Source organism: Staurois parvus, unplaced genomic scaffold, assembly GCF_062004578.1.
Source record: "Staurois parvus isolate SC_StPar_1 unplaced genomic scaffold, SC_StPar_1.0 ptg001062l, whole genome shotgun sequence".
In the NCBI taxonomy this organism is placed as follows: domain Eukaryota; kingdom Metazoa; phylum Chordata; class Amphibia; order Anura; family Ranidae; genus Staurois; species Staurois parvus.
Genome location: NW_028318858.1, coordinates 1463520 through 1482618, shown reverse-complemented (window position 1 = coordinate 1482618; position 19099 = coordinate 1463520). Strand labels below are relative to the sequence as shown.

General features: G+C 39.8%; 1 protein-coding gene across 40 annotated transcripts in view; it reads right to left on the bottom strand.

The window, feature by feature from the left end:
- The window catches only part of RIMS2 (regulating synaptic membrane exocytosis 2), a 919325-nt gene that overhangs the window by 774169 nt on the left and 126057 nt on the right, over nucleotides 1-19099 (bottom strand). For 3 of the 40 annotated variants that reach the window (XM_089658335.1, XM_089658338.1, XM_089658336.1), the window contains exon 3: nucleotides 17347-17433. The exons of the other annotated variants lie outside the window; for them this stretch is intronic. In XM_089658335.1, coding sequence (XP_089514461.1) covers nucleotides 17347-17433 — 87 coding nt within the window. The remainder of the gene's footprint in view (nucleotides 1-17346; nucleotides 17434-19099) is intronic. 40 annotated transcript variants of the gene reach the window in all.

The window sequence follows — 19099 nt, the reverse complement described above, 5'->3', positions numbered from 1 at the left end:
ATAGCATACAGTTTATTAACTAAGTGACAGTGATCTTTAAATTAAAATGTATGTAAACCCTCATTTGTTAAATATACCAAAGAAGGCATGTTATATCTGTCTGATAAGTACACAAAAAATGTATTGATCCTAATCTAGTGAGCTTGCAAGCTTCTGTATATTCTACAGTGTTATCAGCCCTACCCAGTTCACCTATGAACTACAAAACACCACCCCTTGGTTGTATGGAAGAGGAGAGAGGAAGGCGCTCTGTAGTCCCCTACACACTTCCTGTCCTAGGGTGACAACTTTGCTCCTCCATAGATACAGTACTGTAAGTGAACATTTGTCAGTCTAGCACAGGAAATGCATTACTGGCAGGATCACCAAGTGAAAGCAAAGGGGAAAAAATGAAAAAAGTAAACGAATGCAGCCACCACATTTACGGAGTCAAATGTATTATATTTTTGTTCTAGAATTTGGATGCATTTTAATCTTCTTAGGTTCAGTGCCACTTGCCGTGGGAATGCTAAAATTAATTGCAGCTCTGCCCCCCATCGAAGTCAGTCATGGTAATCACTTTGTTTACAAGGCAATGTCTAAAGCCTGCAGGTGGCAGTGTGTTCCTCTCTGTGCACTTCCTACACAAAGAAAGAAGTATAGTGATTATTCTACAAAAAAAATCAAACACATCATTTCTTAATGGCCCTGTAATCGAATTTTCATGAAATTGTTTCTTACTGTGTTTTTCTGCCTCTTTTTAACATCCTCCGTGTGCTCCTGGACTTCTCCTTTTCCCCTTCTCTCTAGTTTGTTTGGAATGGGCAGTACACGTTACTTGCAGTCATGTGCACTGCTCTATGCACACTACAAATCCCATAATCCATAGTCCATCTCACAAATGAGCAAAAGAGGGTGGCTACGTTCCTACATACCGCGGGACCATAGAGAACAAATGTAGCCACCCTCTAACAGGAATTCGCACACAGTCAGATCACAGCAGCAAACCAAGGAACCGAATTTGAAGACTTAGAGGATGTTGAAAGCCATAGAAGTAACTTTTTGAGTTAAATTAGAGCTGAAGGTAATTGAAAAACTTTTCAATAAAAATTTCCTGATGAAAAAAAAATTGGAACTAAAGGCAAAACTTTTTTTTTCAAACTGGATAAAGTAAGGGAGGGTTATAACCCATGACAGTTTTTTTACCATTTAAATCGCTATTAAACCCAAAAGCAAAAAAGTATTATAATTTTTAGATGTGATGGCTACATTTGTATCCTTTTTTAGGCTTTCTTTCTTCTATTGTCATCTGGTGATCCAACCAGCAAGTCTGTTGTTTTTAACAGTACACGTTCTGCAGCAGAATGTATCAGTTTGCATGGATGAGACAAACCATTTACTACTGGGAGGGGTGATTAAAGTGATCAGCTTTTATTTATTCATGTAAAACCTTTAAAAAAGGAAGAAAAAACGTTTCTGTAACCGATTATGAAATGTGAGCTGAAGTTTGGCCTCTATTTGTTTAGTATATTTCAATTTGCTAATACATTTAAACACTAACCCCCCTCCCAGACTAACAATGCTGCTGTCTGCTGTGCCTCCTATGCTCATTCCTCTAGAGTTGTGTTTCTGGACAGGAGGTGTGTTACTGGTCAGATCACCAGGTAAAAACAAAGGGAAAAGTCAAAGAAAAGAAAACTAATGCAGTCACCACATCCAATGACTGGTCTGCTGCAATACATTACATTCTTGGTTTTGGGTTTAAGGCCCCATGTACACAGGACACTTCTGAACGATAGAAACTGACTGCTGGAAAACGTAGGTTAAAAAACATCTGTTTGGCTGCGTTTGCATAATGCGTTTATGCACGTTTATGTGTGTTTGTGTTTAGAAGCATTTTTTAAAGATAAGCACAGGAGAACCTCCCAAATGCCCAGAATGCACTGAAAAGTGGTAAAAAATTAACTATTTCAGACTATTTCAGAGAAATACAGAGTAGAAGCAGAGACAGAAGTATGTGTTGAGATTAGCTTAGGTGTGAGTTGCTCATTAACATTTCTTTTGTTTCCAAGGGTGGGAAAGGTGTCTGGTGGAGTGAGTCATTAAGGCCACCTGGCAGAGGGTCTTCATGAGGAATTTGAGGTGTGAATGTTCATTAACATATCTTTTGTTTCTAAGGGTGGGAGAGGTCTGAGGTGTGAATTGGTCATTACAATGTGTGACAAGCTTGGTAGGAACATCCTGTGTTCAGTGTTTTGTCCATTTGAGTACCCTGAAAACGCTTTGCATGCATTTTTCTGGGTGAAAAAAGTCTCTGGACAGCATCAGGAACTGGACGAGTTAAAAAAAAATTCAAACGGAAACGCTTATAAACGTGATTTTCCGCATTTAGCGTTTTGCGTTTGAAACGCTGATAAAATCGAATGATGAACGCACGTTTTCTGCGTTCAAAAAACGACTGTAAAATCAAACGCCTGTAAACGACTGTAAATGAAGATGTGTACATGGACAGATAGGAAAACATTAGGGTGAGTTCAGGGGCTGCTGGAAAAAACGCTGAACAGCTCCTAAACGTTAATTTATCAGCTGCACTGTACATGAGCCCTAACACTTCCCAAGTCCCATTGGGAAGATTTCCCTTCATTTCCTGTCCCAAAAGAAGTGAGGGAATCCAAGATTGTCACCAGAACTGGAGTCATCATTGGAAGATTTCCTCTCCTTACTGTTCGGATGTCAGCCCAACATTTGGTATTTCTTTTACTTTCACTAGACTTATTTATTTGCTATGATCATTGGCTCCATCTAGTACATGCAGTTTTACAGGACTTAGAGTGGAGAAGGGATAGGACCCCCATCCCCATCAGGAATCTACTGGTATCCGTCACATAGGATCAGGACAAGGGGTGGGCAGGAGGGGCGGCTGCCCTGAGTGTATTTGGGATTTGGAGGGTTGTGCTAGAAGAGGTGATTTGGAGGGGGATTTGTACTAGGAGGGTGGATTGGTGTTAGGAAGAGGGATGGGGGGGGGAATTGTTCTCGTAGACATGATTGGGAAGATTTACGCTAGGAGGAGAAATCGGGGGAAGGATTAGTGCTAGGAGAGAGGACTTGGGGGGATTTGTGCTGGGAGAGTGGGATTTGGAGGTTATGATCAGAGGGGAAATTTGAGGGATAGAGGCTTTGTGCTAGGAGGGGAGATTGGAACTGGAAGAGGGTAATGTTTTTGTTTAGGGAGAATTTTGACTTGCAAGGGGAATTTTTGCTTAGGAGGTAAGTGTGAAGATTAATGCTTGATTTTTTTTTAAGGGGGGGATTTTTGCTGACACACCCTAGATGACCTTGTCCCAGCACTGCCAAGACATCATTAGATTTACTCTCACTTCCTGTCCTTCTGACAATATAACATCATAATATTAATAAGAAAAATGATATAATAGTAAAAACAATAATAATAATTGCAATACTCTTTTTATTTGGGAAAAACAAGACTTTCTTTTGGAAATACGTCTTGAGCAAAATAAATGTATTTTCTATGCAGTATACTAGTATATGTTTTAAATCTATCTACAACTTAAATAACTGCATTTTTTTTTAAATTTTGCTTATTTTTCCATTTGTCAATGGCACAAGAAAACTAATGAAAATAAATAAATAAAGCTGAAGTTTAGTGAAATAAAATGTATTTTAAACAGCACCACAATGCACTCTACAAACAGTTCCGTAAATTGGAGGGCAGGTGGTTGCATTCTAATCATGGAACACTGTGTCTATAGTACAAGTGCTATGAATGGAGGAGGGGGCAGAAAAGGCGGGCATAATCGGCACTTTTGATGTGTTCCTGTCACAGGCGCAATCACTGTGGCCAGCGGGGGTAGAAATGGTCTCAGGGCCAACATCAATGAAAGTAAACAAGGTCTCAGCTGTGGTGTTCAGTTGCATAGTGCCTGTGGTCAGTAGGAGGAGGAGCAGTCCCCCATCATTGCTATCACTGGAAGGAATATTGGCCCATCATTGATGTTAGTGGGTGAAATCAGGTCCCATCATTCATATTAGTGGGAAGAATAGTGTCCCATTGCTGGTGTCAGTTGGGGCAATTATGCCCCACTTTTGGTGTCAGTGTTAGGAACAGTGTCCCAAGGGCTGGATAAAGGCTGGCAAAGGGCTGCAGTTTGGAGACCACTGCTCTAAAGCATTGCACCAGCGGCTGGTGCCATGCGGGTCTCCCTCTGACCTGTCACTGTATCTGTTTGCTCATACATCCCATACGGGTGAGCAGATACTTAGTGACAGGAAGGCTCAATGAACTACCACGGCACTGTGGAGCGACATGGTAGTTCATTGAAAACTACAAGCTGACAGCTGCAAAGGCTTTCGGGACTTGTAGTTTTCTCATTCACAGAATACTGTGAATGAGAGACGTGGCCAGGTGGGCGGAGCCAACACATTTTTCTAAAATTGTGACACCTAGCTGGGATGAGAATATCCCCTCGCTAGCTGTCACAACAGAGATCTGGGGGGAGGGGGGGAGCCGGTCCGTCCATAACATGTTACATCCTGAATATGGGTGTAACGTAATATGTTACGAAAGGAGAATTTTTCCTTTAAACAGGGCCAATTTTATTAAAAATTTCTTTTTACGTTTAAAGTTGTTTAAAATTGCTTATTATATTGAGGCTTACCATTTCTTAGATGTGGTATCTGCATTAGTTTGCTTTCTTTCTTTTATTTTCATCTGGTGATCTCTCCAGTGTGTCTGTTGTTTTTCAAAAGAACAAGCTCTCCAGATGTATCAGTTTACAAGGATGAGAAAAACAATTTACTGACAAAGGTGCCTACAATGATCAGTTTTTATTTATTCATGTACCTTTAACCCCAAAAAAAAAAAAAACTGTTTTATGTAACTGAATAAAAAGTCTGAGCTGGAGTTTGACTTCAGTTTGTTAATGTATTTAAATCTGCTAGTTCATCTAGAACTCCCCTCCAACCAGACTTAGAATGCTGCTGTCCAAAGGTGCCCCCTGTGCTCCTTCATCCAGAGTGGGGGACCTCTAATACAGGTGTGTTGCTGGCCGGATATCCAGGTGAAAACTGAGGGAACAAGCCTAAAAAAATGAATGCAGCCACCATATCTAATGATTGGCAAGCTACAATATATTACCTTTTGATTTTGGGCTTAATACGGTTTGGGTCATCCGGTTGACTTTTACATGAATGAACGAGTGTGAATCTGAATGAATCTGCTGTGAATCGCTTTTCACAGCGGGGCAAGAGGACAGCTGACAGGCGTTCAGGAGGCAATACTACTGCCTCCTGAATGCCTGTTTTCATCTTACTTTTCTGGACAGCCAACTGGGCTTTTTCAATGCCGGAACCACGGGCCTAGCATTTGGCTCGCAGTAGCATCCCCATTCACCTGAATAGGTCACACCTGCCAAATGTGATAGGGGGATCATTTTTGCTGTGCTGCGTTGAAAAACATAACGGTTGAGAGTGTGGATACCCCACTATGGCTGCCTTTGTTGTTTAATGGGGAGGGGGTTAAATCACAGATCAACCACCTATTTGTAACCCCCCCCCCCCCAACTTGGGTGGGTGTTTTTAAGAAGATTTGGATGGAGCAGAGTGATTTAGGCCAGATTATTTAGTGACAGAATTTGGAATTGAATAATATTTGTGTGCCTAAATTTCATTTGTATTTGACTTGAAATCTTTTTTTGTGAGAAAAACGTCAAATAACAAAAGTAAAAAAAAAAAAAATACACAAAAAAACAGCCCTCACTTAAAGTTTACTACACCCATATCCTTCGCAATCATCCTTATTCTGGGTAATAATAACAGTCAGCTGAACAAAAAAAAAAATCTATCCTGCCCCGTTTTCTGCGACCAGCCAGCCTGGTCAATACAGATGATTACAGAGCGTATCAATACAGGTAGGAAGGAGTCCACAAACACAACCGGTCATGCCCAAGGATTATTTTATGTCTGTGGGTACCTTTAAATTGCGCTCTTATTAAATAATTCCAGTGTGTTTAATTTATTAGTACAGAAACCTCAAAGCCTGAGGTTAAGTGTCCATCTAATAAACCTCATACAATACAGATGATGCTTTAATTGAACTTCTGTCCTGTGGTCAGTATAAATGCATGTTACTGTCAGTTATCCACACTGCTTGCAGCTGTACATTTGAATGTCATTTACAAATGATAAAAGGTGTTGCAAATAAATATTAAGATTTAGTTTAAAATAGCTAAAAATAAAAACATGATCAAATAAAAATAAATAAATATTAAGATATACTTTAAAATAGCTAATAACAAATAAATGATAAAATAAAAGTAAATTAAATAAAAATGTTTAGCTATACCTTAAAATATCTAAAAATAAATAAAATTAAAAAATGAAAACAAAAAAAATGTTAAGATATACTATAAAATAGCTAAAAATAAATGATAACATAAAAATAAATAAATGTTAAGCTATACCTTCAAATAGCTACAAATAAAGAAATTATCAAATTAAATATAAGTATATAAATACATAAATGTTAAGATATACCTTAAAATAGCTAATAAATAAATGATACATTATAAATAAATACTGTAAATGATAAGATATACCTTAAAATAGCTAACAATAAATAAATGATACATTATAAATAAATACTGTAAATGATAAGATATACCTTAAAATAGCTAACAATAAATAAATAAATTATAAAATAAAATATAAATAAATAAAAAAATTAAAGATATACCATAAAATAGCTAAAAAGCTGTATTCACTTGAATGGCTCAATAAACACGTCTGCTAATCAAAGCAACTGTGTGAGCTCAAAAGCAGCACAATAAAATAATGCATAAAGCTCTTTATGGTTTTCATGCTGTTGCACTTGTTTTTTCAATTGTTCCCTTACGTGTACCCTCTGCCACCTCTGTGCCAAGTGTGCTTCCACGTCCACTAGGTTGTTTACAAGCCAATCTCTGTTCTTCGTAGTCCAACTTCAGTCAATTTGAAAGTTTTAGAATTTCCTTTAGATTGTAAGCTCCACGAGCAGGGCCCTCACATTCCTTCTGTACTGAAATGTATTGTATTTGTACTGTCTCCCGTTATATTGTAAAGCGCTGCGCACACTGTTGGCGCTATATAAATCCTGCATAATAATAATAATATTATTGTCAGTTTTAGAACTTTATATTATTGGAGCTGGACATTCTTTCACTCGGGGCAAAGACTCAGTTTGGTGAGGCCGGCCACTAGCAGAGCATACAAACAAGGGGAGCCAGAAGAACATCTGTTCTTCAGTAAAGATTGGTTCTGTGTGATCAGCAGCACTGACCGGTGGGGGGGGGGGGGTGGAGGAGAACACAGCCCGCACCTTTATTTTGCTCCAGAGCAACTTACTCAAAGAGGTGCATTTGTGTAGCCAGATGAAGGAAAACTTTAAGTAAGCTCGACAGCTCCTACATGGCAAAGCTTCCTTCAGTGAGCACCCAACAGTAGTTCAAACCATAGAAATACAGAAAAGAGAGCCAGACCAAAACCATATAAGAATCCACAATCATTGCAATTGTTGGTAAACAAGCCATATAAAACCAGCCAACACTTTTTGGGGGCAACACCACTCATCAGGGTTCAATACAGGTTAAAACTTGGATGATCTCCAAGATAGCCACTTCGCAGGTCTCTACTAGAACCAGTATGGAACTCCACACATGTAGTAACAACTTGACAGCATTTGATGAGCTGATGAAAGGAGAGTGGTGTTGCAAACACATTGGCTGGTTTTATAGGACTTGTATATTTGACCAACAATTAAAATTATCTTAGTCTAGTTCTTCCAGGTTTAATCTGGCACTTTGTTTTGTATTTCTAAGATTTGACTGCTGTCTGTGTCCATTGATATTTTTTTAACTTCCTATCCAAATGACTGATGTCACTTGGACAGAACTCTATGGGGACTATGGGGACAACAAAACCCACTCCACTTAAACTAAAAAAAATGTTTTGGCTGGATTTGGACTGTTATAGACCATAGTCATGTAGTCCAAGCCTAACCCGTCATATCACAATTTTTTTTTCCATGCAGAATCTATTTATGCATTTTTGGCCACACTGATAAATGTGAAAAAACTTGTTAGCAATCTGGCCTTCAAGAACAGTGAACAAAACTTTCCCATTTTTACAGGAAAAGGGTGTTAACTTCAAAGCAGACCTTGCATCGAAAATCAAGGACTCGTAAATTAAAATGAATTGGATCATGGTTAATGACAAACTCACCTGCATTCTCAATAACAATACGTCAAAATTCAACAGAACTTGGGATCCGTGGATTCAATACCTCTCCATCCCTTAGAGAGACCATGGCTGACCCTCTTTTACGTCACTTTTTCTCTTATTCTTTTTTTCTCATTTTGTTTCTCGTTCTTCTTTCATACTTTTTGTTTCCAACTTTACCTTTTCATGTGTCTAACTTTAGTACCTGACTACTTTTGGTCATGCTCATGATTCGTCGTTTTTCATAGTGAAATATGTACTGGAATTCTGTCCACTGTCACAGCTTATCCTCTTTATCTGTAGATTACACCCGAGGGACTTCCTGGTCCCATATATGTAAGCAATGTGTCGATTCCTCAATCTCTCTGTACAATGTCAATGTCACCTATGTTCAAACATGAATATTGTCCTAGAACAGGGGTGTCAAACTGGCGGCCTCCAGCTGTTGCGAAACTACAAGTCCCATCATGCCTCTACCTCTAGGAGTCATGCTTGTAACTATCAATCTTGCAAAGCCTCATGGGACTTGTAGCTTGGCAAAAGCTGGAGTTTGACACCCGTGTCCTAGAAGTTCAATACCTCTCGTTTGTTGGTATTGGCGGTCTGTACGTTTGATCTTTTCAATAAAAAGATTGAAATATAAAAATCAAGGACTTAATTAACATACAAGACTTGTTGAAAACACCTAAAAAAAAACCCATCCAGTAAAAAATGTAAATTACACACCTTAGACCCATGCTTTGTCTAGGCTAAAGTGACATCACAGGGCTTTCTTGCAGGATCCCGATTTGGGAATCCCAAATTTGTCACCATTGCCTACAAATTTGTCACTTTGGCCTAGAGGAAGTGGCCAGAAAACAAGGCCTAAAGCAGGTATTTTTCATTTTTACTAGCAATAGTGTGTTAATGAATGCAGATGGGGAGAAGGGGGTTAAAATGGTCTTAAACCCCACAAACAAATGTATATATTGCAGCTTACCAATCATTAGATATGGTGGCTTCATTAGTTTTCTTTTTAGGCTTTTTTCCCTCTGTTTTCATCTAGCGATCTGGCTAGTAACAAACCTCTTGTATTAGACTACCCCCACTCTGGATGAAGAAGCACAGGGGCACTTTTGGACAGTAGCATTGTCAGTCTGAGGGGAGGGGAGTGGTAGATGTACTAGCAAATTTAGACACACTAACAAACTGAAGCCAAACTGTGGGTTTAGTAACACTTTACAAGAAGCTGTAGTTCCAATGAGGGAATTCTTTTGCAGTAAGTAAAGCCATACTTTTAGTGGTACCTTGATAATGGCATGGGGCCAAACTCCAGGCAATGCATTTTATTTAGTTTTGGATAGAGGAGGGAACAGTTGGAGCCTCTGCCAGATTTTTATTGCCGTTTGTGTCCCGAATGGAAGATTTCCCCTCACTTTGTCTCAGCACAGGCATTGATGTGAGTTTTCTCCAATGGAGACATAGACAAAGACACAGTTTTAGAAGTAGGAAGAAGGGTTAACCTGTTGATGTAGGTGTAACATACAGTCATGGCCGAAATTGTTGGCACCCTTGATATTTTTCCTGAAAATCAAGTATTTCACACAAAAAAGGTATTGCATTAACACATGTTTTGCTATACACATGTTTATTCCCTTTGTATGTATTGGAACAAATATAAAACAGAGGCAGAAAAGCAAATATGACATAATGTCACACAAAACCCCAAAAATGGGCTGGACAAAAGTATTGGCACCCTTAACTTAATATTTGGTTGCACACCCTTTGGAAAACATAACTGAAATCAGTCGCTTCCTATAACCATCAATAAGCTTCTGACACCTCTCACCCGGAATTTTGGACCACTCTTCCTTTGCAAACAGCTCCAGGTCTCTCTTATTGGAAGGACACCTTTTCCCAACAGCAATTTTAAGATCTCTCCACAGGTGTTCAATGGGATTTAGATCTGGGCTCATTGCTGGCCACTTCAGAACTCTCCAGCGCTTCTTTGCCATCCATTTCTGAGTGCTTTTTGACGTATGTTTGGGGTCATTGTCCTGCTGGAAGACCCAGGATCTTGGACGCAAACCCAGCTTTCTGACACTGGGCCCTACAGTGCGACCCAAAATCCTTTGGTAATCCTCAGATTTCATGATGCCTTGCACACAGTCAAGGCACCCAGTGCCAGAGGCAGCAAAACAACCCCAAAACATCATTGAACCTCCACCATATTTTACCGTAGGTACTGTGTTTTGTTCTTTGTAGGCCTCATTCCGTTTTCGGTAAACAGTAGAATGATGTGCTTTACCGAAAAGCTCTATCTTGGTCTCATCTGTCCACAAGACGTTTTCCCAGAAGGCTTTTGGCTTACTCAAGTACATTTTGGCAAACTGTAGTCTTGCTTTTTTATGTCTCTGTGTCAGCAGTGGGGTCCTCCTGGGTCTCCTGCCATAGCGTTTCATTTCATTTAAATGTCGACGGATAGTTCGCGCTGACACTGATGCTCCCTGAGCCTGCAGGACAGCTTGAATGTCTTTGGAACATGTTTGGGGCTGCTTATCCACCATCCGGACTATTCTGCGTTGCAATCTTTCATCAATTTTCCTCATCCGTCCACGACCAGGGAGATTAGCTACAGTGCCATGGGTTGCAAACTTCTTGATAATGTTGCGCACTGTGGACAAAGGCAAATCTAGTTCTCTGGAGATGGACTTGTAACCTTGAGATTGTTGATATTTTGCCACAATTTTGGTTCTCAGGTCCTCAGACAGTTCTCGTCTCCTCTTTCTGTTGTCCATGCTTAGTGTGGCACAGACAGACACACAATGCAAAGGTTAAGTGAACGTCTCTCCTTTTTATCTGCTTTCAGGTGTGATTTCTATATTGCCCACACCTGTTACTTGCCCCAGGTGAGTTTACAGGAGCATCACATGCTTGTAACATTCTTATTTATCCGCAGTTGTGAAAGGGTGCCAATACTTTTGTCCAGCCCATTTTTGGAGGTTTGTGTGACATTATGTCGAATTTGCTTTCTTTCCTCCCTTTTTTTGTTTTGTCCCAATACACACAAAGGGAATAAACATGTGTATAGCAAAACATGTGTTAATGCAATACGTTTCGTGAGAAATACATGATTTCCTGGAGAAATATCAAGGGTGCCAACAATTTCGGCCATGACTGTATATGTGCCATGGCAAAAGGGTGGCCTTTAACGTTCACACACCGTATATACAGTGAGTGCCGCTGGGTGGCTGAGTGTGCACGCTGCGTGCTCCCAGCTCAGAGACAAAGCTATCTCGGTCCGAGCTAATGATTGGTAGCTGGCGGTTCCGGCTCCCAATCATGTGACCACTGTGACAGCCAATCACAGTTTTAACATGATCACCGATCCTTCCCACCCCTCTTGGCATCCCAAACTTTTTAAAGGGAAGTTTGAAAAGTTTTTATTGCTGTCAGAACTTGCTATTCTACCCCCAATTTGTTGTATAGGGTCCTCAGAGATAGGAAGTGAGGGAAAAATGCCCAGTGGGGTCACTGGCAGGAATAAAAAAAAAAACAAGGAAAGAAACTGAACTTTTCTCTAAACTATCCAAAACAAAAGGAAGCCATTTTAAGATGGACTCTGGTTTTAAATAGGTTGGCTAACAGGACTGAATTCTGGCAAATTTGTTATAGATTTTTTTAGCAGACAATTCCAAGGGTAAAAAATTAAAAATACTTCTATTCACGTTTTCCAGATGATTCGGATAGTTGGTATCATCACTTATTAGTGTTTTGCACAGGTAACAAGAGTCTTAATCAATGAAGAGCTGGAGAGAACAGAGCCGTCAGCCCCCGGAGTGCATGTCATCTGCAGTCTGTGGTAGACCTCACTGGACAAAACAGAGAATAACAAGCAAGTAGTCCTCAGCCTGCTTTCACTTCCATGTTCTGTGAACAGATGGCCACTTCCTTTGTTGATATTGTTAGACCTTGTATAGGCCTCATTATACTGACACTAACAGATGCAGCAACCTTTTTATGAATGACAAAAAGATTCCTAGGCCATTAACTGGCAACGCCTCCCTGACTTAAACACATCCAGTTCTTTAATTAGATATGAATGAGTCTGCTGCCTCAGAGATGTCCCTGCTGAGATTCTGGACAACATGGAAGTGCACCTCTGACCCCCACGTACAACGTAGGTGGCCATTTTTTAAATCGACACAACATTCAAATTGTCAATGGTGCCTCGTGCCACAGTGATACCACAGATTTCTAGGGGATTTATAGGCTGCATTCTGAAGTGTATTGTTTAGGCTCACAACCATGATAGGGGGCAGGGGGGCATTTCCCTCCTGGGTTAGTACCAATAAGATGTGTTGGACTGGTGTCTGTGAATGAAGATACTTTGCCATTCAGGCATTGGTCAGAGCAAGACCCGCAAGCCTAACTGGGCCATATATAGCTTTCTGCTCCTCATTCAGACCTGTGATCACATCATCTGGCTGAGGGAAGTGTTTCAGCACCAACTTCCTTTACAGGTCTAAGATTTCATGTTACCAAATGCAAAGAACCACAATGGACCACCCTTCACCATCCCCACCACTCACTTTGGCACCATTGTACTGTATATGGTACATTTCTTTAGTTGACAGAAATCTGGCCCTACAACCAGGACTAGCTGATCATCTTTGTCCCTCAGACCAAAGATTCCCAGTCCTCCCCTGCTCTCACTATGATGCCCCACTAATGTATAGCTCTTCAGGGTTCTGGTCAATATATACAAGAGAGCACTAAGTAGCAATGGACTTTTTGTGGAGCATATAGAATAAGAGATAGCATTGTGTATGTATAAAAAATACAAATTTTATTTATACATAACTAAAAATTGGAAGTGAAATCCACATTGACAATAAATTATGTCTGTATTGAGGTTCACATAATATATAAATCCACTACAATCCATGTTATCTTGACGGGTTTTAAAGGATCTTCCTCTGGAGCAGATGTGAATAGAACTGGGACAATGAAACCCACAAATATCTTTTAAAAAAAAAAAAAAGATTATTAAGTCAGCTGGATTCCACGTCAAGTGAAAGCTCTTTCTCCACAGGGGAAATATCGTGAAATCTGTGGACCTATTTCGGCCCATTCATGATTTTTCCCCTGTGGAAAAAGACCTTTCACTTGATGTGGATTTCAGCTGACTTAATATTTTTGTTTTTTAAAAGATATTTGTGGGTTCCATTGTCTCGATTCTATTCACATGTATGCCTGAAGAAGATCCTTCGAAACCCAAGTCTACATGTGGATTGTAGTGGATTTATATATTATGTGAACCTCAATACAGACATATTTTTACTGTCATTGCGGATTTTGCTATATTTGATTATTCTATACGCTCTACAAAAAGTCCATGCTACTTAGTGCTCTGTTCTATATATTGATTGTAAGGATGTGGGCATATAGCACATAGAACCTGGGTTACTCACGATTTACTAATAAGGTTCTGGTGAAGCCATCAATATGAAAAATCTGCCTCCTGCCGCAGTGATGTCACTATCTTCCAGCTATTCTGTAGGCCTCATTCTCTAGAACAACTGTTAGGTCCATAAAATAATTGCATTTGAAATAATTAATTCCATAATGAGGTCATTGGTTAATAGTATACTATCTGTACTGACTGAAAAGATTGAAAAATAGCGTCGGTATTGTGTACCTCCATCAGATACATCTTTTTGGTCTGTACACCTAAGATCCTATTCACAACTCTAGAATTTCCATGAAGCTCCATGAAACATTTACAAGGTTCCCCTTACTTCTCAACTAAGGATTCCAGTAAAAGAAAAAAGACAAGATGGAACATTTAGGATGTCACTATAGATACATTAAAGTGTATGTAAAGCCATTTTTGTTTTCGTTTTGGATAAAGTTTGGAAGTGTTAAAACCTCAGCTAGGTTGTTTTTTGCTGTCTGTATACTACTGCGGAAAGTTTCCCTTCACTCTCCTGTAGAGATGCAATTATAAACTAGGACAAATCTCCTAACGTGAAGGGCGATTTCCTTTTTATTCTGTTCCCGGGACAGGTGCCCCCCTCGCCTTTTGCTCGAAGGACAACTAACATTGTCCCCTCATTTTCTATCTTTGCAACAGTGGTCACCAGTAATAACAGAGGTATGAATCTACCCAATGAAGATATAGACAGCAATAAAAGCTTTGCAAAGAGCTAAAATTCAAGCCATGGGTGGCCCTGTCGGCAATATCCTGTTCGACAAACCCACTGAAAGATCAAAGGCCCAGGTGGAGAATTGTTGGTCAAACAGTGACTGCATCCTATCAAATGCAGTCACTGTTAGGGTATCCAAGAAGCTGTAAGCTGAGCAAGAAAAATCTATGCATGTATGGTACAGGTGGATGTGTAAGGGTACTGTATGGCCCCTTTACCAGTTCCCATAGGAAAGGGTGGTAAACTGCCCCCTAGGTAGTCTGCATATAAACTGCCTATTATAAAACACAGGGTCAGCACTATGAAGGGATCAGTCACCACATTTTTAAAAACACCTGCAGTAAAATACACTTCTACATATAGTGGTTTTGTACCTATTTTCTCCCTATTTTTTTTTTTTTCATTCTAACTGGAGATTACACACAAGGCAGCAAAAAGCTAACTCCACTAGGACCAATCAAAACCTTTTTTCACTTAAACTGAATTTTATTTGGCACAAGATATTACATTCCGCACTTTTTTATTGTAATTTGCACTGTTTCACCAATAAATGTAACCCCTTCACGTCTAAGCGTAAAACACATCTTAATGCCTAAGCACAATTTTGCAAGTTGGCATGTGTTAGTAAAACCGTACATATCATCACAACTACATTGTACATCCAAGTGAATTATACCGCGTTTTTTTTCAGGATAAATTGGGCTTTCATTTGGTCATAAATGGTAATGGATATCTCCTGATTATGAAAGGAAAACTGGCCCAAAATAGTAAAACAAAAATCATGTTTTTTTAATTTAGCGGTTTGTTTCTTCTTACTACCATAACCTACCACCAAAGAACAACCCAAAATAAATTTTCCAGCTCTTGACAATCGCGATACCATATAGGTGTATGTTATTTGTTGTTTGTAACTGTAGTACAGCCCAGAAACAATAGAAACACACTGACACTAACTGATATGGATACAAAATTAAAAAAAAAAAAAAATCCTGACCTTGGACCCTGACCTTTTGACCTTGACCTTTGACCCTGACCCAAACACTTACCCTGGCACTGAACTAGATCAAACCTTGATCTAGGTATTTTTTTCTTTATTTTTAATATTTATCTTTTTTTTTTGTTTTTTTTTACAAACATTTTTTTCCCTCTATGCCAGGAGTTAGAGAGATACAATGTATCTCTCTCCTCCATTCATAGAGAGGAAAAAACCAAGGGGGCCGGGCTATACAGTGACTGCTCACTGTGATAGCCAATCAGAGGCTATCACAGCGATCATGTGACCCGGAATCAGGAGTCCCGGGTCCCGATCATTAGAACGGGACCCGGGGCCCTCAATGACACCCCGGTCTTTGTGCTGGGAGCACGCCGTGTGGCGCACTCCCAGCAGAAAGACAGGTACGCAAATATGCGGCCCCAGAAAAAAAAGCCCAGTTCTGTGAGGCTGCATATTTGTGCGACAGCGGCGTCAAGGGGTTGAGGTGCCGGACAAATTCATGCTTTTGGAACAAATAACAGTTTTTAATGAATATGTTACCCCAACATTTCATATTCCTGATATGTGCCTGCTGTACCATGTACTTGCATGAAAAAAGTATCCTGTTCTCTTTGTATTGCTTCCTTTGTTCCCTGGTGTTCCTGCCAATCCCTCTGCTTTCCTATCAAAAACTGATCATACTAGGTATGAGAATACAGCGTGGTCAGTTTACTGGCTGTGCTGGGAACTCAGCCTGCTCTCCTCTAATGATCAGACTTGTGCTGACACCCCCCAACACCCCCCCCTCCTCCCAGCCATTCACTGGGAAGACCAGCGTCCTTTTGTTTCTCCTCCCCTAGCTCTCTCAGCTCCTTGTGCAATTGGAAACAGAGGGTATGTGATCACATATGTAAAAGAGGAAAAAGGTATTTATAATGTTTTTTTTATATTTATATACATATGGTTTGCCTTTCATTTCTGTTTTAAACTGAATGGGTTATTTTGCAAGGTGAGGGTACACATATACTTTAACAATACAGTAAAACCAGAAAATGATGTCCAGATTTTTTGCTATTCATTATTGCATGTGGAGGCATCTTGTAGCTGGAACTGTAAGTGTCCCATCATGTCTGCACTGACGTTGACTTTTGACAAGCAATGCTAAATTTCTCTGAGCTGATTAAAGTAAAACAATATCCGATTGTCTGCAGTGAACTACTCATTCACTGTGCTACGTTTTCACTCAAGATTCGCCCCCAACAACCAGCAGCTCTCACCTACGGTAAGTATCAAGTGCTGCCAACACCAGTCCAAACAGAAAACTGGGGCGAAATGCGTTAGTTGCTTAGAGTGAAGTGCGCTGTTTGTCCATGTTTAACACCAATTTACAAAAACTTGCTTTCCAATGCCAGGCTTTTTATCAATGTCGAGGTTTTGTATTGTCACTTACACTGTATAAATTACTCAGCCCTATTCTTTTTTCTGTATACGGCTGAGTTTTATGTCTGCCCACCAATGGCTGCTTCAAATGTGTGTATTTTTTTTTTTGTTTTTTTGCCTTCATGTATATGAGAATAGCAATGCATAGATAAATCGGCACAACCTATTACAGACAGGCTGGCAAAGTGAATTCATAGGACCAAATCAGGACAGCGAGCTTGCCCTCCTTCCTGCCAGCCTCTGTGCTTAATCCCACTGTGTGCTGCCAGTAAAATGAGCTTTGCATGCCCAGGAAAAGCGTCTTCTATTGTTACACTGCTTTATGAATATAAAAGAAAAGGAGCAAACCGCAACACAGATGTAAACAGGTAAAAAAAAAAAAAAAAAAAAAAAAAGCACTGACAGTCTACAAGCATTTCTACACATACTAACTAGTAGTATGCACAAATGCTACGGCGGTTGTACTTAATCTAAGCAAAGCAGCTTACTTACTTCTCAGGCTCCTTTTCATTTTGCTGCTTTGACTGTGGCTGGAGAACATTATTAACCAGTTCAGTGATCCCACTAAAGGGAAACCACCTGTTTGGATAAGCAAACAAGGCAACTTTACCACAATGAGTACAAGCAACAGGCTCAAAAGGTTGTCATCCCAAGTCACTACAGGCCAGTCGTGAAGTTGGAGTCAGAAATTCAGCAAGCTGTTGACAATGGATCAAATGTGCTTTGTGTTGTTAAAGGGTAATTGAATTTTAAGTAAAGATTGTTCAGGATCTCCCTATCGCTGGTACTAGACACCAACTAGTGGTGGGACATGGGATTTCCATCAATATGAAGGATGTACACTCACCGGCCACTTTATTAGGTACACCTGTTCAATTGCTTGGTAACACAAATTGCTAATCGGCCAATCACATGGCAGCAACGCATCTAGACGTAGTAAAGATGACTTGCTGAAGTTCAAACCAAGCATCAGAAAAGGGGATTTAAGTGACTTTGAACGTGGCATGGTTTTTGGTGCCAGACGGGCTGGTCTGAGTATTTAAAAAACTGCTGATCTACTGGGATTTTCATGCACAACCATCTCTAGGGTGTACAGAAAATGGTCCAAAAAAGAGAAAATATTCAGTGAGTGGCAGTTGTGTGAACGAAAATGACTTGTTGATTTCAGAGGTCAGAGAAGAATGATAAAAAGGCAACAACAGTGTCAGAAATTGGCGTAAACAACATGAAAGCATGGATCCATCCTGCCTTGTATCTACGGTTCAGGCTGGTGGTGGTGGATTTTTTAGTGTGGGAGATATTTTCTTGGCACTAGCAAGGTGTACCTAATAAAGTGGCAGTTGAGTGTATGTGGAGTTCTTTCTGGGGAGGCTTTGCCTCCTATTGCCTCTACATTCCTTCCACTTCCCACCTAAAGTCAGCATGTAATTGTATTCCTCCCAAAATGTGCCCTAGTTTTACATTAAATATGGAAAATTTAAAAAGAGGGTTTTGTTTTGGGTATGTTCATATCTTTTTTTGGATTGGTCAGCATTTAAAGCTTTTTTTCATCAGTGACTAAAATGGTGACCACAGCAACATGGAGAGAAATTTCAATGACCAAAATCTTTTTTACTTTTCAAGGTTCAATCCTCCTCCCACATACGATGGAGACTTTAAAACATTTGTGATCTTGACCAGTGTCTGAGGTTCCATCTTGTTTGACAATGCAAATAAAAGTCTCTATTTGTTTTTGTGAGGAATGTTATACCACATGTGTACAGGATTTGGGGACTTATTTTAAGTGGAATTTGCTCGTGGAAAAATCCTAGATGGCATGGAAGGAACACAGTATGGCCCTTGGGTGCTCTGCTGACAAATACAATGCATTCATAAAGTATTTAGACCTCCTTCACTTTTTTCAATCTTGTTATATTGCAGCCTGGTACTACAGTTGTTTAAATTAATTCTTTTTCTCATTAATCTGCACTCAGTACCCCATAATGAGAAAGTGAAATCAGAATTTTAGAAATGTCTCTGAATTTAATAAAAAGAAAAAAAACTAAAATATCACATGTACTTAAGTATTCAGACCCTTTGTTGAAGCACCTTTGGCAGCAATCACAGCCTCGAGTCTTTTTGGGTATGACATGACAAGCTTTGCACAGCTGGATTGGGTAATTTTCTACCATTCTTCTTTGCAAATCCTCTCAAGCTCAGTCAGGTTGGATGGGGACCGTCAGTGGACCGCCATTTTCAGTTCTCT